The 25,181-nt window shown below is 31.4% G+C and overlaps 2 protein-coding genes across 4 annotated transcripts in view; one reads left to right on the top strand and one right to left on the bottom strand.

Annotated features, from left to right (window-relative positions):
• The window catches only part of LOC113853133 (BRASSINOSTEROID INSENSITIVE 1-associated receptor kinase 1), an 18,197-nt gene extending 5,067 nt beyond the window's left edge, over window positions 1–13,130 (bottom strand). Inside the window, exons 1-8 of one of the 3 annotated variants that reach the window (XM_027483601.1) lie at window positions 13,030–13,130; window positions 9,379–9,787; window positions 8,530–8,662; window positions 8,387–8,458; window positions 7,488–7,631; window positions 6,281–6,352; window positions 6,099–6,170; window positions 5,930–6,009 (exon numbers count right to left, since the gene is read on the bottom strand). In XM_027483601.1, coding sequence (XP_027339402.1) covers window positions 5,930–6,009; window positions 6,099–6,170; window positions 6,281–6,352; window positions 7,488–7,631; window positions 8,387–8,458; window positions 8,530–8,662; window positions 9,379–9,472 — 667 coding nt within the window. In that variant the 5' untranslated portion in view covers window positions 9,473–9,787; window positions 13,030–13,130. Of the gene's footprint in view, window positions 1–5,925; window positions 6,010–6,098; window positions 6,171–6,280; window positions 6,353–7,487; window positions 7,632–8,386; window positions 8,459–8,529; window positions 8,663–9,378; window positions 9,920–13,029 lie in introns of those variants that run through there. The other 2 variants (XM_027483602.1, XM_027483603.1) reach the window with 2 other exon arrangements.
• LOC113852025 (laccase-14) lies at window positions 11,723–25,181 on the top strand. The gene is made up of 9 exons (XM_027482286.1): window positions 11,723–11,878; window positions 17,697–17,912; window positions 18,095–18,146; window positions 23,007–23,026; window positions 23,175–23,326; window positions 23,395–23,639; window positions 23,736–23,864; window positions 23,967–24,911; window positions 25,051–25,181. Exons 1-9 carry the CDS (start codon window positions 11,723–11,725, stop codon window positions 25,179–25,181), a joined length of 2,046 nt encoding a protein of 681 aa, XP_027338087.1.

Here is a 25,181-nt window from a genome sequence, read left to right as displayed (position 1 = left end):
ATTCACTGGCCGAGGTTAATTGCACTGGAAAAAATTGTGGAGTCAAATTTTATTTTATTTTCTCAGTCAAGAGTAACCCAATATTAGGTCTACGATAAGCTTTAATACCATGTTGAATTTGGGTTTTAACCCTAACTCGATCCAAAAGTTAGCTCGGAAGGTAAGGATTATTTTATTCTTTCTAATCTTTTATTTAGCCGTATCTATAGTCAATGTGAGACTTCAAGAAACTTTATAATCTCCTTTACCGTTGTGTCTGTTTACAAGGTTGCAGATCTGAGAGAGGCAACAGCTAGAGAGACGAAGGGAAAAGCACCTGCCTTTTTGGACCTCATCAATGCACTACCACCACAACTCACAAGATTCTATACCCAAAATAGATCTCAACACTCTTTCACTCCTTTGCCAAAAGGAACCTCATATCTGGAATAAAAAGAATCAAACCTTTCTTCAGAAGCTTGAGGTTGTAAATTGTTATGAATAGCTAGAATAGACGTATTAGGATTAATGTTTATTTTAATATTATAATAACGGGCTTGGCCCTGTAGGGTTACATATATATTCTTGTAAATATAAGAGTCTCTACACATTGTAAAGTATCCAATTCCAACACACTAATTTGTCTCTCTCTCTATGCTCTCTCTCTTAATCTCTACATGGTATCATAGCCTTCTAGGTTCTCTCCTTGGTCACCACCACCGTTGCCGCCCCCACCACTCCCGCACCGCCACCCCCACCGCGCCGCCGCCGCCACACCTCCGTCGCCGCTGAAAAAAAAAAAAACAGCTTCAATAAAAGCCAACCATAGTTGTTGTGGGGATGAAAAATTTTTCCGATGATCAGAATATGCAGTAATTTAATGTTTACAATTTGAGTGCGGAGTTACAATGTCTGAACGTGATAGCCAGGATGTGCAAGATGCACAGCATAAGGGGGCAGTTATGGAGATTGTATCTCTATCCAAACTTACCGAAGTTAAGCTGGATGGAGATGGTACGAACTATATGAAGTGGAAGTATTTGGTTGAGATTAGCCTAGGTGAATGGGAAAGGATAATCATTTGACTGAAACAACACCTATCAATTCTAAGGATATTGACACATAGAAGATACGCGACAAAAAGATCCTTGTATTGCTAATAAACTCTGTTGATAGGCAAATACAAGCGATTATTACCCACTGCAAAAAAGTGAAAGAGTTGTGAGATTTTTTGCAATTTATTTTTGCAAAATCTGATAATTTGAATCGGTTATATGCTCTCTTGTAAGAAGTTTATTGACCCAAACAAAATAAGCGGAAGCTAATGGACTATTTTTTGGAGTTTAAGAAGATACAATCTCTTTTAGCCTGCAAAACTATTGATGAAATGATAACGCAACAAAAGAAACTCATGGCTTTGAGTTGGCTCTCCGGACTTGATCTGGAATATGAGGTAGTTCGGTCTCAGATTCTGTCAAGCAAGCACGTTGATAATCTTACCGATGTCTTCTCCAAAGTTATACAGTCTTCCTTTGAAGAACTCAAGAGCACTACAGAAAGTGAATCTCCTGACCACTCTGCCTTGACAGTCCAATACGATCATCGTGGTGGTGGCAATGGTGGCAGAGGTGGTAAAGGTAGTCGTAGTCGTGGCCGTGGGCGTAGTGGAGGTCGTGGTATTGTATAGTGCTACAATTGTGACGAATTTGGCCATTATCGGAATCATTACACTCATCCTCCGCAGAATCAATCGTTCTTTCACTCACAAGGTAATTCTCGCTTCGCTAACTCAGTGTCTCAACCTGATATAGCTACTCAGGAGAAAGAACGACATGTTGTGCATATGAGTGATGAGGAATTTATTTAGTATACTCAGTTTCAGATTTTCCAACAACCGTCTACATCCTCTATAGCCACTTTGGTCCAAAAAGGTAATCCTATTGCATGTCTTTCCTCTTCTTCCGAGCGTTAGGTTATTGATTCTGGTGCTACTGATCATATGACTGGGGATTTAAGTATCCTTTTCTCTTTTTGTCTACCCAGTTCTCATTCTTGTGTAACACTCGCTGATAGTTCTACTATCCATATTAAGGACAGCGGATGTACCACCCCAGTTTCAACTTTACCTTTATCCTCTGTTTTATATTTGCCTCAATTCTCTTTAAATTTGTTGTCAATTAGCCAAATTACTACATCATTAAATTGCTCAGTAACATTCTTTTATGATTCTTGTGTTTTTCAGTATCTGGTGCCTCAGAGGATTATTGATAGAGGTAAGGTATCTAATGGACTGTATCTATTAGAAGAAGAAGGGCTTCCGCAAGTTTCTATTGCGTCGAGGAATGAAACAGTGTCTCATTTCCAACTTCATTGCAATCTGAGTCATCCGTCTTTAGGAGTTCTTAGGGAATTATGTCCTAGTATAGAGTCTAATTTTTATTATGAGTCGTGTCAGTTTGCTAAACATCATCGTACTGTTTATTTGCCTCATTTAAATAAAAGGGCTCATGTCCCTTTTGAAATTGTTCATTATGATGTTTGGAGCCCTTGCCCAGTTACTTTTACATCTGGTTTTAAATATTTTATTATCTTTGTGGATTATTATTCTCGTGCAACATGATTGTTTTTTATGAAATCTAAATCTGAAGTTTTTTGTATATTTTGTAATTTCTGTGCTGAAATTAAAACTCAATTTAATACTTGTGTGCGCATTCTTAGAAGTGACAATGCTAAAGAATACTTTTCTGCATCTTTTACTAATTTTATAAATAAACATGGCATACTTCATCAGTCTTCTTGTCTTGTTACCCCACAACAAGAAGACTTGTTACCCCACAACAAAATGGAGTAGTTAAACATAAAAACCATCTTATGGAGGTAGCTCATCCTTTAATGTTTGAAATGAAAGTTCCTAAACCTTTTTGGGTTGATGCTGTTCTTACTGCTGCATATTTAATTAATCGCATGTCATCATCTGTGTTACATGGTGAGATTCCCCACTCTATACTTTTTCCATCACAATCTCTCTTTTCTTTACCTCATAAGGTTTTTGGCTGCACTTATTTTGTATTTGATGTTCGTCTTCAAGTAACTAAACTTGATCCAAAGTCCTTCAAATGTGTGTTTTTGAGTTATTCTTGGTCACAAAAAGGTTACCGGTGTTTTTTTCCTGATCTTGGTCGTTATCTTATTTCCTCTAATTTGTCTTTCTTTGAAGGTCTTCCATTTTTTAAGTCTTCATCTTTTGAGTCCATGGATGAGGTAGATGAACCTTTCTTGACTTATACTCTTGTCTAATCTACACATCCTGTTGCACCCTGTTGCACCTCTAGCTCCTATTGATACAGATTTCAAGTTCTTTGAGCGGATATACTCTTGTCGGCCAAAACAGCCTTCAGATGATGTGCTCCCCGTGGCTAATAATATTCAAGATGATATTCAACCTAGACCACATTATCTCCTCACGCATCAACAGATCCTATGTCTAACCTTGACCTTCTTATTGCTATCCGAAAAGGTAATAGATCTTGCACATATCCTATTTCATCTTATGTGACATATGCTCATTTATCCTCTACATCTAAATCTTCCATGGCTGGTGTAGACTCTCTCTCTGTTCCTAAGACCCTTGCAGATACCCTTAGTCATGATGGTTGGAGACATGCTATGGAGGAAGAAATGTTAGCTCTTGAGACAAATGATACTTGGGATTTGGTTCCTCTTCCCGAAGGCAAACAAGCTATTGGTTATAAATGGGTTTACACTGTGAAAGTTAATCTAGATGGTTCTGTGGCTCGTTTGAAGGCACGCCTTGTTGCAAAAGGATATGCCCAAACTTACGGCGTTGACTACACTGATACGTTCTCTTTAGTTACTAAATTCTCATTTGTTCGCATCTTCATCTCTCTTGCGGCTATGCATCATTGGTCATTATTTCAGCTAGATGTCAAGAATGCATTCTTACATGGAGACTTACAGGAGGAGGTATACATCGAGCAACCACTTGGCTTTGTTGCTCAGGGAGAGTTTGGAAGAGTATGTCGTTTAAAGAAGTCATTATATGGTTTGAAACAATCACTTAGAGCATGGTTTAAGAGATTCAGTGACGTGATTCTAGAATTTGGATTAGTGAGAAGTGAGAGTGATCATATAGTGTTTTACAAACTGACTAACCACGTTTGTATTTTACTTGTTTATGGTGATGATATTGTTATTACAGGTAGTGACAAAGAAGAAATCAGCAACTTAAGGAAATTTCTTTAAATCAAGTTTCAGACAAAAGACTTAGGAATTCTGAAATACTTCTTGGGTATTGAAGTCATGTACTCCAAGCAAGGAATCTTCTTTTCACAAAGAAAATATGTCTTAGACTTATTAACTGAGACTGGACTAAAAGGAGCTAAACCATGTGGGACACCTATGGAGCCAGGAGTGAAACTGACAGCAGATGGAGTTCCTTTTGCAGATCCACAGAAATTCAGAAGATTAGTAGGCAAGCTAAATTACTTGACTGTCACAAGGCCGGATATTGCTTTTTCAGTGAATGTTGTTAATCAGTTTATATCGTCTCCGACGAATACTCATTGGGAAGCATTAATTCGCATTGTGAAATATTTAAAGAAAGCACCAGGAAAAGGAATTGTGTACAAAGATCATGGACATGCACAGATAGAGACATTTTCTGATGCCGATTGGGCAGGATCTATGGACAGAAAATCTACTATCAGATACTGTGTTCTAAGGCGGTAATTTAATTTCGCGGAAAAGTAAGAAGCAAAACGTTGTTTCAAGATGAAGTGCGGAATCAGAATATAAGGCAATAGCTCAGACTACTTGTGAGTTGATGTGGTTGTAACATATGCTGGAAGAGATAGGATTTGGTAGCACTAGGCCTATGTAACTTTAGTGTGACAACCAAGCAGCGATACACATTGCCTCAGATCTAATTTTTCATGAACGGACGAAACATATTGAGATAGACTGTCACTTTATTCGAGAAAAAGTTCAACAGAAGCTTATATCCATCTCTCATGTTAGGACAGGCGACCAACTAGCAGATGTGTTTACAAAAGCTTTAAATGGGACACGTAACAATTATATTTGTAACAAGCTGGGCATGATTAATATCTATACTCCAGCTTGAGGGAGAGTGTTATGAATAGCTAGAATAGACGTATTAGGATTAGGGTTTATTTTAATATTATAATAACGGGCTTGGCACAGTAGGGTTACATATGTATTCTTATAAATATGTGGATCTTTATACATTGTAGAGTATCCAATTCCAGCACACTAATCTGTCTCTCTCTCTCTATGCTCTTTCTCTCTTAATCTCTACATAAATGTACTGGGCAACACAGTGAATATTCAAGAGACTCACAGCAATGGCCACATGAGCCAATTGATCCGGGTTTTATTGGACCACACTGGCGTAGCTAGAGAAGTCTGGTATGCTGCTCTGTTCGATTTGCATCATGAATCGAAAAAGTATCCATTTCAATATGTGTGAATTGGTTCATAGATCGTTGAGATGAGTAGCAAATTTGGTAATTTTGTGTAGATCAAATATTGGTAGGTAAGGGAAAGGTCGGAGGAAGTTTCTAAATAAACAAAGGTAAAGTACAAGAAAAATAGAATACCTACTTCCCATAGCATTAATTTTGAGTTATTTAAAAAACCATTCTTGACCTTTGCTTAGCAGCTTAAACTTTTAGGACAAGTGGTTATTTAACATGGTATCAAAATATAGTTGACCTAATGGCACAGAGTTTGGTTGCTTTTGCCCCCAGTCTCATAATCAAAATTTCAAAACAAAGTTGAGTTTTGTTTCGATTCAGGATAGCTGCAAGCACATTAGAGTTATGCTTTGAATTGAAGCTGTCACCTCAAGTTATTATCTAACAATTTAAAATCATTACCAATAATAACAGACATCAAATCATCAACAAACCTGAAGAAGCTGGTGGTGTTGGAGAAATTGGTGGAGACGGAACATTTTTTGGTGGTATCAAGCCAGGATTATTTTGATAACTGTAAGGTGAAACACGGGATTAGAAAAATTATCAGGTCATCCCTCAACAATAATCATAGATAATAAGGACATTATTATTTGCACCAACCTGATGGGGGTAAATAATGAAAATGAACCATTCACTGGGATGACCCCTTTAAGGTGGTTGTTTGAGAGATCACTATATTCCACAAGAACTGTAGTGTCAGGTTACACTTACAAAAATACATAGTATAAATAGGAATGTGCATATTAACTCATGGTAAATGTAAATATAGGAGTAACACTCACAGAACTTGCAGCGAAGAAACAGTTGTCAATGAGAAGGGTATGCCTCCTGTTAAGCTATTATTATTGAGACGCCTATTTTGGAGAGCAGAATGAATCAGTTTACAGTAATAAGCTACTGATAGACTACAGTAACAAGACATGATCAGCAACAATTGTCAAATATTCAAATAGATAAAATAAGTGTCTTTATTAGCATAGCAGGGTAGATAAGAAAAGTTCTACATCACAAAGTAAATTGAATAAAAAATGAAAAGTATGTCTAACTACAGGCATAACTGATACATTCATTAATTAGCTCTGAATTCCAAGTACATGAATGAATTATAAGATTAGGATAGGAAATTTTACATACAAGGTAGTGCAAAATACCGTGAACCCACCACCACCAGACACATTAAAATTCCTTTTTTATGTGAATAAATTTGCAGGAAAAAGACCATCCAAACAATTGGGCTTCAATCCTTCAAAATATTGTCAGGTTCAAACCCTTAATTGTTTTTAAAACATGTGATGAGAGAACATTCGTTTATCACAGCTAATCAAGATAATTAGATTAAAAAAAGTAATTTCAGATGTGGTTATAGTAAATCTACATTACAGATCAGTCACACCAGACACTTGAAGAAACTTCAGGCACTCATCTTGACCATCACTACTCACCATCCCATCCCATCAATGTGGATATAAATGAACAATTAATACATTGAAGTTGCCGCATCTTTGACACACAATTAATTGATCAACATAAACATGAAACAAACACTGTCAAGATTTCTTTCATCCAATTAAAAGGGAAAAATTTGTGGAAATTGGAATTAGCTGGGCCCACCACACCAAAAAAAAACTGTCACCAAAACTTAAGGCCCAATTCTGACAACCTGGTCAACAACCTTAGGTCTTTGCTTTAAACTAGAGCAGCCTCAAGTATTTCATCTGATTGTGCATATAGTGACACTTATCCATCAAGTAATAATAATAAAACAGTAGCTTCAAGTAGTAATAACAATATCAATAGCAGCAATAATTAAAATATGATTGATACTCATCTATAGGCATGTGTGCATGCATATTAAAAGCACTATTGAATATTAATTGGACATGCTGTAAGCTAATAAATCTACCATGGAAAGGTAAAGGAAGAAACAAATTTGAAAACAAAGTTGAATTTTGCAGCTAAAAACATGAGAATAAGGAAAGTGTGTCATACAGGAAACGTAGTTTTCCAAGGTTGCCCAATGTACTCGGTATGGGACCAGTTAAAGTGTTCAAATAAAGATCCAAGCTCACCAAGTTTGTCAAGTTTCCGAGCTCATCTGGGATTTTTCCAGTTATATTATTACTATAAAGTTCCCTGTTATTGAAAAGGTAAGATTCAGATTTGTGCAGGCAAAATGTCCAACAAATAATAAAAGGTGACAGAAAATGTTCACATGATTTGCATGAAGTTGATGTGTTGAGAATGAAACCAGACAAACAGATATTCATGGTTATGTATAATATTATTTTTAATCTTGAGTTCAGCAATTTATATAACTATATCTAAAACTCAACTGATGAGAAGTTAACCTTGGGGTTGGGGAAATGTCAAAAGTTTCTGTCTTCAACAATAAAAGATGAGAGACTGGGACAGTTATGATTGACATTTTACAACCAAAAGAGGTGGTTTGTGAACAAAATGTTGGGAAATAAAAAAGAATAAAAGAGTGTCTAAATACTATTCTTAGATCCTTTAAACCTCTCTCCCCTTTCCTCTTCAAATGGTTAATAAATAACAACGCAAATACTTTGCCATGAATAAAGAAGAGATTTAGTCTAAAAAGTAAAAGAACAAAGAAGTGCAACTTATCTACCTTATTTGTTGGGGGGGGGGGGGGGGGGAATGGGAGGATAAGGAAGGGTGAGCAGAAATTTATTTTTTATTTATTTATTTATTTTGGGGGGGTGTCACGGGTGGTGAAGGCCACTCAATCTAGAGCTACTGTTTATAAGATCCTTTGAAGAAAGAAACAAAGAAAAGAAATACAAGTGTATAAATCAAGAAATAAGCATAACCTGCTTAGAAAGAGTCAGTTTACTTAACAATATCATATCTAATTCATAACTTACAAGTACTGCAAATTTGAGAGCTGACCGAGCTGTGGAACCAATTGACCAGAAAGGTCTGCATTTCCAAGATCACTGACCAAACACAAATATATAAATCACCATATTTACAAACAGTTACAGTTAAAATTTGTATATTAACTTACACACGAGTCACACTGTTATCACTGTTGCATGTAACATGAAACCACGTGCAGGGATTGACAAGGGTAGCATCCCAGCTTTGAAGAACATTGTTAGGATCAAGCAAATTGCTCTTCAATGCATTCAGGGCATCACCTGTGCTAGAAAGAAGCAATATTCAGGTGTGAACATCCTCAACTTCAAATTGTATGCAATAGGAGATCAAATAGAGGTGTTGACATATTGAGGGTGCAATGTGAAATAGTGAGATTCAGGAATAAGAAACATGAACCGAACTTCCATTAGTCAGCCTTAGTAGCATACTCTTTAAAACTAAGCCAACTACTAAAAGTTGAAAGCATATGGAGAGAAGCATTTTGTACAAGAACAAAACTAAAACCATTGTGACAAGCCAATCTGAGATAATGAAGTCCTATAAACTGTCGCACACGGCACATTGTTATTGCAAACAACAATTCTGGTGAATTCCCTAACCTTAGGATTAAATACTTTCCGCTTCACAATTAACAAACAACCATCATAAAATGAAGATTATCAAAACCTTTCCATTCTATGTCATATTCTGTTGACAAAATGTTACAGCTAGAGAAGTATTGGGACTGAAGAATTACAAAAGCTACTCCAAGCTAATATTTTAACTTCTCCAGTTTTATTTGTCAATCAAACACACCAACCAGCAATACTAAAGCTGAAGAGCAAACCAGTAGATCAAAAAGGGACAGAAATAATAAAAACATTAATGAGTAAATTTTTCCTAATCCAGGTCATTAAAAGCACTTGGTTTTAATGGGAATTGACATTTATGGAACAATTAAAACCCCAAAAAGTAAAGACAAAAGGTAAGCACCCACCTTCTGCATTGCCGGAAGCCTTGAGCACCAAATCAAGTACCAAAATTGCCCAAACAAGATATGAACCGATAAAAGATGAAGTCACTCGCTCCATGTTTCTTCAACTTCAACACAACACCCCAACCTTCATAATCATTCATAAACAATTCCTCTTGATCTACACGATACCCATCAAGTTCAGCAGCACCTTGACCTTGTTGACCAACCGAAAATCGCTGTGATGCACAAAATCGAATTATGGGTAGCTCCAAGTTTTCTTCTTCCTCCTCTTTCCGTGCTTACCTTGGAATCTGGAGCTAAAATCTCAGATGGGTGTGGCCAATTTTAGCTGAAAATGCAGAGAGAAGAGAAGGGTTGAGGAAAAGAGAGAACCAAGTCAACGAAAGTTGCATCCTTTGTTGAGAATTTTCTCCTTCTGCTCCAATTATTCTTTTCTTCCTTATTTTTAAAATTATATTATTCTGGTTTTTCTTTGTTTTATTTATATGAATATGAATTATGAACTGTGATTAGAAAGTGAAATTCAGGAGGAGAGAGATAGAGAGGCTTTGGTATTTGGAGCAGTAAGAAAAACTCAATAAAGAAAGTTGGGTCAAAGACGCACGCTTGCACGCCTGTGACTGTCCCCACAATAGTCTAAGAAGCTTCAATGTTCAATGTTCAATGTTCAAACATAAAAAAAATGTTTTTTATTAAAATTTATGAAAGAAATGTTTATTATGATTAAAAAACTAATTACAATTTTTAATTTTCGACATAATAATTTATCATGAAATTTTTTCTAAAAGATTTAGAATTCAACTTAATTCATTCTTAATTGAATATTTTAATTAATTAAACATGTAATTCACATCTACTTTAACTTACTGATTATAAATTTTGAATTAGATTCATGTTTAACTTTTTTCAAATATACTTAAACTATTTTATTTTTCTTTTCTTCGTTTAAGTTGTTCTGCTTTTTCAATTTTCAGGTTCGTGGCTTTTTAAATGCTAGCTGTTTCAAGCTAGTCTACCTTTTGTTCTTTTGGTTAATACCATGTGACAAGCATGTTATTGTTGAGTGTTTCTTTCCCTTTTTCCTAAGTTTCCTTCGCTGAACCATGACAATTAATAAATTTGTCTTCGGTCTATAAATGTTGAGTGTGGAATTTTCTTTTTTTAGTGACTCAATTTTAAATTTCTATTTAACATACTGTGATACTGATATCTTACAGACCTTGCATATATCATTTTAGAGTCGCTCTATAGTAACCGAGTGTGAAAGAAATAGGATGTTAACATGATTCGTTGTTACATGAGAGAAGCTGTTTTCTTGATTTAAGATAGCATGCAAAGCTAGATACTATTAGACATTGTTTAAGGTATCATAAAAAGTAAGTTGACATTGACAGATTTTTAAAAACAAGAAAAATAATTGGATTATATAAAAAAATTAAATTAACCAAAAAAATATTTTTATTTTTATATTATTTTAATATTTAAAAAAATAAGAATTAAAATAGATCATCTAGCCTTCCCTTAAAAAAATCCTCCTCTTCCTTCTTAGTTCTTATTTCCGTTCAAACTACCACTTCTTAAGTATCATAAGTAACAAAATGCATTTTAGGGAAGAAATTCATTTTCATCACTCCAATTTTACAGCAATTTAAAACAACTACGAAAAAGTACTCAAGCCAATTTATCCAATCCTTATTACCTACGGTGTGATATATGTATAATTAATTTTTTAAGATTAATCATTCTTATATTTTAAGTTAAAAATATACTTTTATAAAAATAAAATACTTTAATTTATCATTTTTAAAGATTAATACACGTATACATGCATATTATTTTTAAATTATTCCTATAATATATATATATATATGACTTAAATATACATTTTTTATTATTAAAGTAAAATTAGTGAATCTTTAGAAAAAAGTTTTAATTTTACCTTCCAGTATTTTTTTATTTATTTTAATTTTTAATTTTTAATTTTTAAAAGTAATTTAAATAGATTATTTATAATTAAAAATTATCTTTTTCTGTCACGTATATTATTCATCTTCTTCTCTTTTACTCTCTTACATCTTTCTCTTCTTTTCCCTCTCTTTTCTTCCCTTTATTCTCTGAAAGCTTACTGTTTGGGTACAATTAGATAATTATTAATATCTAAAAAAATTATTTCTTAGTTTAGATGTGACTTTTACTATGGTCAAAATATTGTTCTTGACCACAGGTGGTAAGAGAATCTTACTTGTTACGTATAGATTATTTCGGCTTCTTAATCATAAAACTATATTAGAGTAGACAAGAAGCATTGTTCGTCGATCCAAGTATATGGGGCTCACTATCATCCATGACAAGGCATGAAGCTTTGTTGCAAGAGACTTTAGACCCAAGTGGGACTCTAATAAAGCATCAATGGCTTCATATCCTCGAGTTGCCAATTGCCATGCCGCCATGTTGTGAAATGCAAAGCAAACGTTTACAGAGGGAGTCAACTCAACAAGCTGCAAGTTAATTTTGTGGAGTGAGTTATGGTCATCCGGCGAGGGGAGGACCAATGCCAATCAAATACAGGAGGGGGCCAACGAGAACAATGCATGAGAGCTTCAATAAGCATTGGCTATTGGAGACTCTGCATGAAGTTGAATGTGGACATAAGGAAGAAGATGAATAACATACATGGCAAAAAAAAACATAAAAATTTTAACAAAATTAACGTTTAATGGTAAAAGACTAATTAAAATCTCTTTTAAAAGTTAAATTATTAAAATAAATAGAAAAACTAAAAGACAAAATTAAAATTTACCTTGAAGATGAAGGATAAAAAATACTAATTTAATGTTTAAATTTATATTATATTTTATTTTTAAAAAGAAAAAACTATTTTTAAAAAGAGAAACAAATATACTCTAATTTTGTCTATTATTAAAAATATTTTTTTAATTTATAGTTTAAAAATTTAGCCTAATTAGAAGATACTCTTAAACATAATACTAGGCAGCTGAAATACTGATTTTATTTTCCTGGCTACATTTTGCTTTGCAAGCTAGCACGCTAAACTTTGATTATAAGTGAATTGTTTATTTTTTAAATCGTAAAAATATTCGTATATTCGGCAATAATATTAATGATATAAAATTATATGAGAAGATAAAAGAATAAAATCTTATCATACTCTATGTTAAATACACATGAAGATAGTAAATTATATAATATTATATTATCCTAGCATATTTTTTTCTAATCTAGGTATTTCCATAAATAAAATTTACACTAGAAATACAAATATTATAAATTCATAAAATAAACTTACTTATCAATTAAATAAACATAAAAGAATAAGGGAATAAAAAACATTATTATATAATATTATCCTATTCAATGAATAGACCTTTAATTTTCTTAAACTTCTTTACTCATAAAACAAACAAAGAACGAAATAAAAACAGAAAACTAAATAAAAAAAGAAAAAACAGTCATCGTCTTAAGATTTGTCAAATATTTGAATATAGAAATAGATAGTCTATCGTAACATGTTTTCTTGTAGTGACATATAACAAATTGTCAAGGATTGTACCATTTTCCACTCCCAATTCTAGTAAACCATTAGACCAAATAAATCCATCCATTGATTTTCTAACGATTTATTAAACTGACCGAGTCGTGCCTACACAGTAGTGCAATACATTTTTGACCGACAAAAGATTAGTTAGCGAACAGAAACCAACCACTCCATTTATGTTACGCTCTCTCATTCTACCTTAAACTATAAATTATCAGAATGTCCACCTTAAACCAACGCACAATTTGACTAGATAACTCAAATCTGAATAAACCCTTACAAATAACCCAACATATATTTGTTTGAAAGATTTTTTATCGGTCGTGATCCTATATATTGGCATCTTCCCCAAATAATTCTACTTCCTCTTAAACTTTCCTCGTTACACCCTCTTTATATCATGGGATTGCCCAGTCGTTTGCACCATCGTAAAGATGAAAGGTTCTAACTTACTAACACTGTACAAGCATCATGACAATGGTTCGTAATCAAGATTTGTTCAATTATAATTAAATAACAAAAATTAAGTATTACTGTTAAATATCTTAAGAATACTCATTACCAATATTTAATATTTTTTGGTAAATACTTTTATTTAAGAAAAAAATAAAACCAAATATTTTTTGTATTTTAAATATCTTAAATACTTTTTATTAAATATTTTATTCTTCTATATCCTCAAACGAATACTCCAAAAATACCAATTAACATGCATTATCCTAAAATTTTAGAAATGTAAAGTATCAGTATAAATGTTTGTGACTTCTATACGGTTTGTATGGTCACATCAACAATTAATTTATGAAGCCTAAACTCCGCTACGGTTTCAAATCAAACAAAGCAGGGTTGCTTCAATTTTACCCAAGCTCCTATTGTATTTTCTCCGTGCTAGCAAACAAAAAAGGATCGATAGCCCATACAAGAATTAGGAGAAATAGATTTAAGAAGGCAAAGCCAAATAAATAATTTATACATATGTTGTCAATTTTGATAAATGACATTTTAATATTGTTATTTAAAATAATTTTATCAATTGTTAAATTTTAAATTATTTAATATTTATGGTCATGTTTTATTCTAATATATAATATATTATTTAAAATATAAATAAATAGTTCTTATTAGATTATATATCTATAAATATTTAAATTATATAAAATTTATATACATAATTATTATAATAATATTATATAAATTAATATTTATTTTGATAAAATTTATTTTTAATAAAAAATAAGCTTAATTATTTTTTTTTATCTTTATAAAAGTAGTACTCTTTAAAATTAGTCTTTAAAAAAATTGTTAGAATTCAGTCTTAATATTTTTAAAATATTTAAATTTAATTCATGAGTCAATTGTTTTAAATTAAGTGATGAGTTATATTATCATTATTTAATATTTTATTATTTAAAAATTAATATTTACAAAAAAATCTTTAAAAATTAATATTTAGTCCATTTCTTTAAGCTTTCTTTTTTCTCTCTCTTTTAATCACTCATTTATGGACTCCAACAAATAAAAATAATAGCTTTCTTAAATCTAGAAATCCTACTGAAGATATTGCAAGTCATTAACACTCGCATCGACAATCACTAGTCTCCTCTCCTTCAATTAATAGGAATTGTATTGCTCCTAACTAGTTTAGACCTAGTTGAAACCTAAACCTCTTAGACTCACTCAACTACACCTATGTCCTACCATCTCACCTTAACATTAATATGATTTTCTTAAATAGGCTTTAGCTAGGTCAATTTGTCTATGTGGATTGCTTCTACTTCGATTCCCCTCTTCCTTTAGCAGGTCAATATGTTAGAGTTAGAGTTTTCCCATCCAAGTGCTTCACAAACAAGTTGTACATCTTGTTGTCCTTGTTTTACTCCATTCTCTAATTCTAGACTTTGACAAGAATGACACATTGAAATAGAAAAATAATGATTTGAGAGAATTTTAGAAATTAGGATTTGGAGAAAATGGAGGGAGAGAGAGAGATGTAATGATTTTTTTAAGAGTGTGTTATGTTAAACCTATTCTAGGAGACATCATAGATCTAATCCTTGATAGCCATGAGTAAAGGGCTTCACTACTAAAATTGTTAATTTTTTTCATTATTTTTTTAGGGTTTAGGTTTAGAGTTTAGGGTTTAGGGTTAAGTTTGAATTTTATCAGCAGTTTAAATAACTGTAGTTAAATTTAAATATTTTACGCAGTTTGCTATAATATTTGTGGTTAATTAACGACGGTTAAGAAAACCTCAAGTAATTATTAAAATATTTTTTATCAACCCCTAGGTAATTAACCTTTCCCGCGCTCATAAATCTCTCTCTCCCAAAAACCTGAAACACAAGCCCTCTTTCTCAACTTCGACTGTTGCCTAACCTTCCCCGCGCTCACAAATCCTTCTCTCCCAATATCATTGATTGAATCAATTTGAACATCCACTATTGTCAAAGCCCTTTCTAAGAAGTCATTGCTTGAAGCGATTTCCTTGACCAAACTTGTACCAAAGCAAGATTGCTTGACACACATACCAACGACATCCTCTCTCTTTGAATCGATTTGGTGTCCTTGTTGTTGCTCTCATTGCACAAAGGTATGATTTCTATTTTATGTTTGGGGTTTTATGTTTAGGGTTTTAGATAAACTTTTATAATTGTTTTGGTTGCAATTTTAATCTGATAGAAAATATGCCATTAGAGACCCTTGTATTAATATGAAAGTTATGGCTTCGAATTGCATTTTTATCTTTGTAATGAAAATAGATTTGTGTTAGAACTCTACAGAAAGAGCCTGCTGCATGTTTGGTTGAGCCATGGTTCCCCTTTCTGACACTAGAATACTAACTGTGACGCTAAGCTCTACCCTATTGGACTTAAATTATTTAGATAGATTTAGCATGGACAATATGAAAATGTGGGAAGGCTACTTTAATTTCATTTGACATTGAAGTAAAGTGAGCTTCCATATTGCTGCTTTTGTTCCAAATAAATTAAGAGACTTTTTGGCTTTAGAAATTATTTTCTTTATTACAAAATTGGTTTTGCTGAGTTATTATATTTTTTAACTTGTTTTAAAAAGTTAGAAAAATAATTATTATTTTTAAAGCTTATGTATTTTGAGCTGGACCTTTCTGTGAGATTCTAGTCATTAAGATTCCATCAGTACTCCATTAATTCTCATGACACACAGCCTTCACCTGCATCTCATGACCGTATAATTCCTTTATGCTCTTATAAATATAACTCAGTCAATTTATATAATAAAAATTTCTCATAACAAGTTACTAATGGTGACACTACTTGTTACTTTATAGGGATCGACCAGAAGCCGATTTTTAGCAAAAGGAGTAATTCAGCACAACATTTTCATACTCAACCTTTAATTGCACCTTAGTTGCATATTGAGCCTCCATCTGCACCACAATTGTATACTCAGTCTTCATCTATACATGTACCTCAATCTAGTCTTCAACCTTTAAAAGAGTTACATTATGACAGTGAAAAGGAAGGGAAAATAAAGTCCCAAGTGCAACCTTCACAATCAACATTGCGTAAAAGAGCTTGACTTGTTGACATAGTTAGTAAAATTTCTATACTATTATAATGCACTTAAATTTAATATTTTTAAATCTATGTGCTAACTTTTGATTCATAGATGAAAAATGGCACAAGAAAAACTAAACAGCTTACAGTCAATGATGTTTGGTCTCTTCCTCTCACTGAAAAAATCATATTGAATTGAAACAATGAAGGACAACCAATTGGAGATAGTGAAGGATTGTTTAATAGGTTCTTAGGTCCTATTGCAAGGGACTTTCAGCTATTCCCAATCAATTATACTAATTAGAAAAAAGTTTCCAAAGATTACAAAGAATATGTATTCAATCACACCATTCAGGTTAGAATTACTTAACTCACACATGCTAAACCAAACCTTATGTTTTAATAATTTATGCCTTAATTTTAATTATATTATGAACATCAATCAATTTTTATCTTCTATTTTGTAGCCTAAGTTTCAAGTTGACTCTGACCTTCATAAGAGTTATGTCTTCAAATAACTTAACTTACGGTGAAGAGAATATAGGCAAGAATTGTGGCAACAAAGGGATGATAGTACACGTAAAAGAGATCAGTTGATTGAGATGGTCTGAGAAGGAGTAAATAGAGACCATTGGGCTTATTTTGTTGACTATCGTTTAAGTTCAAAAACAAAGGCAAAATAACATTTTTGACCTTATAATTTTTGTGATTGAGAATAATTTTTTCATTATTGATTATTAGGAAAATGCCTAGAAAAATAGAAATAATAGAAAGAAACAAACAATTCCTCACATTGTGGATCCAAAAGCATTGCACGAAATAAGGTAGAGATGGTAAGCATAAATTATAAATAATAAAAATAGAATTTTGCTTTTAACATAAAATTCACATTCTTTTTCAACTTTGTAGGAACTAGAGTCTGGTCAAAAAATTAGCAGGAGAGAAGTATGGACTATTACACATAAATATGCAAATGGAGATTTTGTTAGCTAGGAGGTCAAAGAAATTAGTGTATGTTATGTTTTATTCAACTACTTTCTGCATGATATATATATATATATATATATATATATATAAGTTGTTTTTAATATTTCAAAACACTTTTATATTTGGTATTGAGATATGGTTCTTTTATCTTTAAACACAAAACACAAGTATGTTAATATTAGCATTTGATTGTTAGTGTAATTTGAGCTTGACTATATTTAATGGTGCTTTTATAGGAAAAAAAAATTCAAGAATATGAATCTAGCAGATCTTTATCCCAAGAAATATCTACGCAAGATTCATTAGCTCATGTTTTAGGAAGTAAAGAGCATTGTAGCCGTGTTCAGGGTTTAGGATTGGGTCCTTATCCATCTCAAGTCTTTGGATATCCTTCTCGTTCATATAGTGGAATATCTTCATCTCTTCCTTCTTATAGGGAATTGCAGAATCAAGTAACTATTTTTAAGTCACAAATGGATGAACAAAATAAAAAATTTGATGTAATGATGAATTTTTTCATTTAGAACTTTGAAGGTCAACTACCTGCAGACTTACCTATGTTTCAAACTTCACTGGTAATCCTTTTAAATTTAATTGTTTTAATAATATATTACATACAAATTACATGACAATTCATATTTTTAACTTGTTCTTAATTATTACATTTCAAGTGTCTGATCAAGGAAGTGCACAACTAACTAATGTAACTGATCATTCTCTTTCTAATTCTCCAGCTAAAGAGTAATTTTCTTAGGAATTATAGTAGTAGTTCATCTATGAATAAAAGACATGACATGCTTTATTTTAATTAGAACATTATTATAAGTGTGTATTATGAAATCTTTATATATGACTTTTGATTTTATATAAGTGTTTATGGTTTTTAAAATTTGTTATATTTATCAATTAAAGGAAATTATTTGATTTTTATATAATATTATATGATATACAGTAAATTAAAAATAAGCTCAGTTTTAATCATCCAAATTTTATATATTTTAGCACATGCATTTAATAGGAGTTTCAAAACTGTTGGCAATTTTGGAAAATTAACGAGGGTTTCAAAATTGCAGGTATTTAATGAGAATTTCAAACTGCGGGTAATCCATGTGAAATTTAATAGAGGTTTAAAAATCGCAGGTATTTAACGACGATTATCAAACTCAAGGTAACTAACAATGGTTGCTGAATTGCAGGTATTTAACGATGGTTAGTGAACCACATATAATTAATGATGGTTAATAAACTGCGGGTAATTAACTATGGTTAATAAATTGCAAGTAATTAATGGCATTTATCAGAAATTGTTGTTAGTTAACAAAGATTTGTATAACGGGAATACCAAAATTACCTGTGATTGTTAAAAACTGCCGATAATCTATTTGTTACGCTTAAATTAACTACAGTTTTGTCAACCGCGGGTAACGTCATTTACGATAGTTTAAATCCTCGTTAATGTCATAATTAACCATGGATAAACCATTCTTTTCTTGTAGTGCCTACAACCTATCATTTTTAAAGTCTAGCCTGAACTAGTCTATTTAATTAATAGATTTAATTTAGACTTTTAAAATACTTAATTAATTAAATAGGTTAGGTTTGAGCTTAAGAAAAAGTCACTTAGGCCTATTAGAATGGCTTTTGTAAAACTCATAAAATTTACAATAATATATTAAATAATTTTATATAAAAACTATAATACAATAATACATTAAATAAATTAATTTTTAAAATAAATAAAATATTAAATTAAAAAAATAATCATTTTCATTGGGTTGAAGAGTGTTTCTACTACATTCTCTCTAAGAAATAGAGCCTTACTTATTAGAATATTTTGCATATATCTTATACACATAATGCTGATTTATATTTGAGCTGTCTTGATTGTGTCTATCTCTAGTTTATCTCGTCTCATACATCATCTTCTTGCACATTTGTTTGTATTATATCATATGTAACTCTTTTTCACTGGAGTAGGCTATTAAAAAAGTTAATAGACTAAAGCATACTCTTAAAATAGTCAAGTTAAGCTTAATAAAAAGCTTATGACAGATAATAAACCAGGTTTATACTTCAAAATTATTAGATAGGTCAGACATATTTATCCAAAGTAACTTAATCCAACCTATTTTCATCTCTAGTAACAATGGTAGTTGAAAAAAGAGACCTAAAATAATGTAGTAAAGGGCAAAAAAGAGAGAGCGAGAAGCATAAAGAAAGAAATAGGAGAAAGACTAGTATAAGCGATGATGATATCCTTCAGAGTCTCCTACAGTTGCAAAGTCATGACTATGTGTTTGAGAGAAAAGAATAAGGGAAGAACATAAATTGCTCAATTATAAGAATCTATTTTGGTATCTAAGTTGAAGATTTGAGGTCAAAGAAATTGACGGACATAAGACCAAAAAAAAAAAAAATTATTTGAAGAACTACTCAAATCATGGAGTCCAAATTGAAATGTAAGTTAGATCCTAGTGAAAAGGGATTTTGATCATAAAATGAAGCTCAAGCCATGAAAGAAATTGATGAAGTTTGATGCAAAAAGAAAGAAATTGAAAGAAAAAATTAAGAATACTTTTGTAAATTTTAATATTTAATTAATAAAATATTAAAAATAACATTAATAAGCTATATTTTCATTATCTCTCTTAAATCTGAATAGAGTATGTATATAAGAAAAAAATATAACTAAACTTAAAAATTATTAAAGATGATATTTTACTAAGTTTCACTATTAGTTATTATTTGATCACAACGTGCGCACACATTAGGTGCATCCTCACGCGCATCAACACCCACCAGTTTTTCTTTAAAATATTAGGCCTTTTATTGGGTCAAATATTAGGCTTCAAATGAGGTCTTCTTTTAATTGGGCTGGCCTGTGGGCCGAACCATCTTTTGTCCATTTCAATAAAATAATTAATACTTTTAAGTACCCGTGGGCTGACCCATCCTTTCAAATTTCAGGTCCACATATTCTCACCGTTAAAAAATAAAAAATAAAAAATAGAAAACATTTACAGGTTAAATAATAAAAGGTAATACAAAGCTTTAATTTTTGGGCAGTTAGAGATAAATTGTACCATCTTGTAATTATTTTTGAACCTTATTTAATCACGATCCTTGATCACTCAGTCGTGGCACACTGCTCCTATGTCGTCTCATGAATCCTTCATCTAAATCCTATTTAGTGAAATCAACTTGATTTTTTTAATATTTCACTCATTAAAATATTATATTCTTATAAGTTTTTAAGAACAATGGAAAGGAATTGAAATAAAAATTTTTAGCAAGTAATTTGTATATTTTGTGAATGTTTCGTAAATATAAATAAAATTTAACAATATGTATTAAAATATATTTAACAAAAATTTGTAATATATATACGTATAATTAGTTCAACAAATATACAAATAAATATAAAAATTAATATTTGAGGGAAAATATATATTAATTTAAAATAAAACATTTTTTTGTGAGATATGGAATAAAAAAATTCAGCATAAAAAGAAAAACAAAGATAATTATTTAAAAAAATAAGATTTGTAAAAAAAAATATATCAACGTAAAAAATGAAGGTAATTAACTATTGGAATTTTAAAAATATTTTAAAAAATATGTTAAGTAATGATGACGTGATGTATCTTAACAAGAAATTTTAAATCAAGGATGAATTAAATATAAATATTAAAATTTGAAACATATAGTAAATTTTAATAATTCAATAAGAACTTAATATTTTCAAATATTTAATTAATTCATATTAATTTTTCCCTTAATAAAAATTAATTAATCCTTTGCCATTTTTTATTTTATATTCAAAGTAATTAAGAGGACTGAAAAAAATGTTAAATTAAAAAAACTTACATTTACAACTAATCTAAAATATCATAAGCATAATTTTTAAAGTAAATATTATAAAATTCAATAATTTTTAATGACAATGTAAAATTTCTTTTTTTTTTGTAATTAAATATATAAAAGATGTGAGATTGAAAAAAATTAATATAAAAAATTTAAGGGAATTAGATTTTGAGAAAGAAGGATATTTAATGTAAAAATTTCAAAATACCTAATAATTTAAGTAATAAATTTATGTAATTTATTTTACAAAAGAATATAATACTCCCTCCATTAATTAAAAAGATTGATATTCTAAAATTGTTAAAAACATTATTACTTAATTTTTTATTATATTTTTATCTACTGTATTTATTTATATCTCATTTATTTACTATCCTTTAGTAAACACAAATTAACTAATAAAGGTAAAATTGTTAAAAATTATTATGATTATTCATTGATTTTACAAAATAACAAAATAAAATCACTAACTTGTCAAAAAGAAAACAGAAAGAGTAAAAATGTCTTCATTTAAAAAAAGTAATGATTCTGTTTCATTAAATAGGGATAGATAAAAAAAATAAAAAATATTAATAATTAAAAACGCATTTAATAATTTAATAGTACGCATTGAATGTTTCTTAATTACAACATTAAAGTCTGATCATATTTTATTATATGTTACATTTAAAGGTATTAAGAGAGTTGAAAAACTTGTAAAATAGAAGATATGTATAATAATTCATAGAATAAATTTTCTGAGTGCAAACTAGGATAATTACCCATAAACAAGAAAAAAGATAAATACGGTGTGGGGCTAAAGACATTTATTATACTCAAATAATCAGACACATTATATTTATTATACTTTGTAACTGAGTTGTTAAACGTCTTGAGGGATTTTTTTTTTAAATTAAGTTTGATATTGTATTTTCAATATTTATTGTTAAATATTAAATAATAATTTATTTTACTAGTTTAAAAAAATAAAAATCACACATTAAAAGGACAGCATATTCATCATAAGAAAAAGAACATGTTTTATTATGATAAATATGATCCAAACAATGAGTCCATTTTTAGATACATATTATTGAGTATGGCTATAAAAACAAAGTTATTATACATGTATTTATTTTAGAAAATGAGGAATAGGGTCTTTTTACTTGGGAAAGGAAATTGAATTTCATTAATCTTAACCTTGCTGGAACTCTGAGTAGTTGAATTTTTATTTTTTTTCAAGGTAAGCAAAAGTTTGTGAAATACTCTAACTATACCTTACGTGTTCGTATTCCAAACTAGACCAACTGCATTTGCTTCCCACGTACAAAGCTATCATCAATAAATATTCTATAGCATTGCTCTTTCCGTTTAAAGTTTTGAATAATAAAGCTAATTTAGTTAATTAATTAAATTAATTTGATAATTAAGAGGTCAACGGTGATTTTAAGATTATCAAAACAATCCCTGTAAGGTATGAAATCCACACACATGCACTTGCCGATGAAATTTGATGGATATAAGGCAAATCTGTTGAACTTAATAGAGAATCAAGAGCATATAGAGTGAGTAAATATTTGAGACCAACAGTGCTACTGTAAGTTCTGAGCCAACCATGGTCTACAAGACTTCTGCCTCTACATTGAAAGTTTTGGCACTCTCTATGCTATATGTTCTTCTAATTCATGCTGCAAATGGAAAAGTTCATCATCACAAGTTTGTGGTTAGTGTATTCATCTCTCACCAGCAATGGTGGAATGTGGAATCTAATTTAGTTTACAATTCTTTGTTACATAACTTCTATAGCTGAACCACAACCACTAACACCTTCTAACTTGCACAAATTTTGTTAATCGATTTTGTTTCTGTAGATAAAATCTTCATCTTTCACTAGATTATGTAGTACCAAGAACATTTTGACAGTGAATGGAGAATTTCCGGGTCCAACCCTGAAAGCTCATAGAGTAGACAAAATTGTAGTTAAAGTTTACAACCGGGCAAAATATAACATAACAATACATTGGTATGTGACTTCCTGGCCTATACCTTACACATGTTTATTTAGTACATGATTGGAAGAGTCTTTGGCAGGCATGGAGCAAGACAAGTAAGGAATCCATGGTCAGATGGAACTGCATACATAACACAATGCCCAATTCAACCAGGAAATATGTTCAAACAAATTATCCATTTGACAACAGAGGAAGGAACAATATGGTGGCATGCACATTGTGGGTGGGCAAAGGCTACAGTTCATGGAGCTGTCATTGTTTATCCCAAGCGTGGACACCGTTATCCCTTTCCCGAACCTCATGCTGAGGTTCCGATCATACTAGGTACCTTTTAGTCTTTACCCCTCACAACTTTTCAGAATTTTTTTCCCTTTTGGCTTTTAGTACAGTTCCTATATACTGGAGTTTTCAACATTGAAGGAGAGTGGTGGAAGAAAGAAGTAATGGAGATTCCAGATAATGCAAACAAAACAGGAGGAGAGCCAATTCTATCAGATGCATATACCATAAATGGTCAACCTGGTCACCTATATCCTTGTTCCAAAAAAGGTACACACTACTAGTACTGCCTCCTAGGCTCACAGATTTGTTATGTTACATATTTCTCAAAATGTTCATAAAACTCTTGTTTTTCCTTTTTCCATTGGATAGAGACTTTCAAGATGATTGTGGACTATGGAAAAACATATCTTCTTAGAATAATCAATGCAGTGATGGATGAAGAACTTTTCTTTGCCATTGGAAAACACAAATTGACAGTGGTAGGTACAGATGGAAGCTATGTGAAACCAATAAACACAAGTTACATAATGATCACACCTGGCCAATCGATGGACATTCTATTGGAAGCAAATCAACATCCTGGTCACTATTTCATGGCTGGAAGGGCCTACTCAAGTGCTTTTGGTGCTGGTTTTGATAACACAACTACAACAGGTTTGCTTATATACCGTGGCTCCAACCATCACAAAAAGAGGCCAATTCGCCCACATCTTCCTCCATACAATAGAACACAAGCAGCAACTGATTTCACTAAGCAATTCAGAAGCCTTGCAAGTAAAACACACCCAACAAATGTCCCAACAAAAGTGGACACCCATTTGTTGTTCACCCTTTCTGTTAATCTGCTTAATTGTACTGATAAACCTTGCACAGGCCCTTTTGGCAAAAGGTTTTCTGCTAGTGTGAACAACATTAGCCTTGTATATCCACATATTGATTTTCTTAGAGCCTACTACTATAAAATTCAAGGTGTGTTTGACATGGATTTTCCAAGAGAGCCAAACAAGGAATTCAATTACACAGGCGATAAATTGCCTGAATACCTGTTGACCCCAACATTTGACACCAAAGTGCTGGTTCTGGATTATAATGCCAATGTTGAGCTTATTTTACAAGGAACCAATGTATTAGCAAGTGACAATCACCCTATTCATTTACATGGATACAGCTTCTATGTGGTGGGTTGGGGTTTTGGGAATTTTGACCCCAAAAAGGACCCCCAAAATTATAATCTTATTGACCCACCTCAGGAGACCACAGTTGGAGTTCCTAACAATGGTTGGGTGGCCATCAGATTCAGAGCTGATAATCCAGGTGAGCTTTTCATATATTTCTTCTAAAAGTTGAAAATAATTAGAGTTTTCTGAATTAATATTGAACTTTTTGTGTAAAAAATTAAGATTATACTTGACATAAATATAACATAACACATTTTCTATGTTATCATGATTAGGCTTGTGGTTACTACATTGTCATATTGAACGCCACAATACTTGGGGCATGGCTATGGTGTTCCTAGTGAGGGATGGCCCTTATCCTCATACAAAAATTTTTCCACCCCCTCGGAGTTTACCCAAATGTTAA

This window comes from Abrus precatorius, unplaced genomic scaffold (genome assembly GCF_003935025.1).
Source record: "Abrus precatorius isolate BTA unplaced genomic scaffold, Abrus_2018 Scaffold10, whole genome shotgun sequence".
Lineage (NCBI taxonomy): Eukaryota > Viridiplantae > Streptophyta > Magnoliopsida > Fabales > Fabaceae > Abrus > Abrus precatorius.
Note: the sequence above shows the minus strand (reverse complement) of the source record. Positions and strands in the feature narration are given on the sequence as shown.

Excerpts from the sequence above, each read along its gene's own strand:
- LOC113852025 (XM_027482286.1), top strand. The coding sequence starts at position 11,723 with ATGACAAGGCATGAAGCTTTGTTGCAAGAGACTTTAGACCCAAGTGGG. Across the intron at positions 17,913-18,094 it reads ATAGGGAATTGCAGAATCAA|CATATTTTTAACTTGTTCTT; the intron begins GTAACTATTTTT and ends TACATGACAATT. Across the intron at positions 23,640-23,735 it reads TGAGGTTCCGATCATACTAG|GAGAGTGGTGGAAGAAAGAA; the intron begins GTACCTTTTAGT and ends TCAACATTGAAG.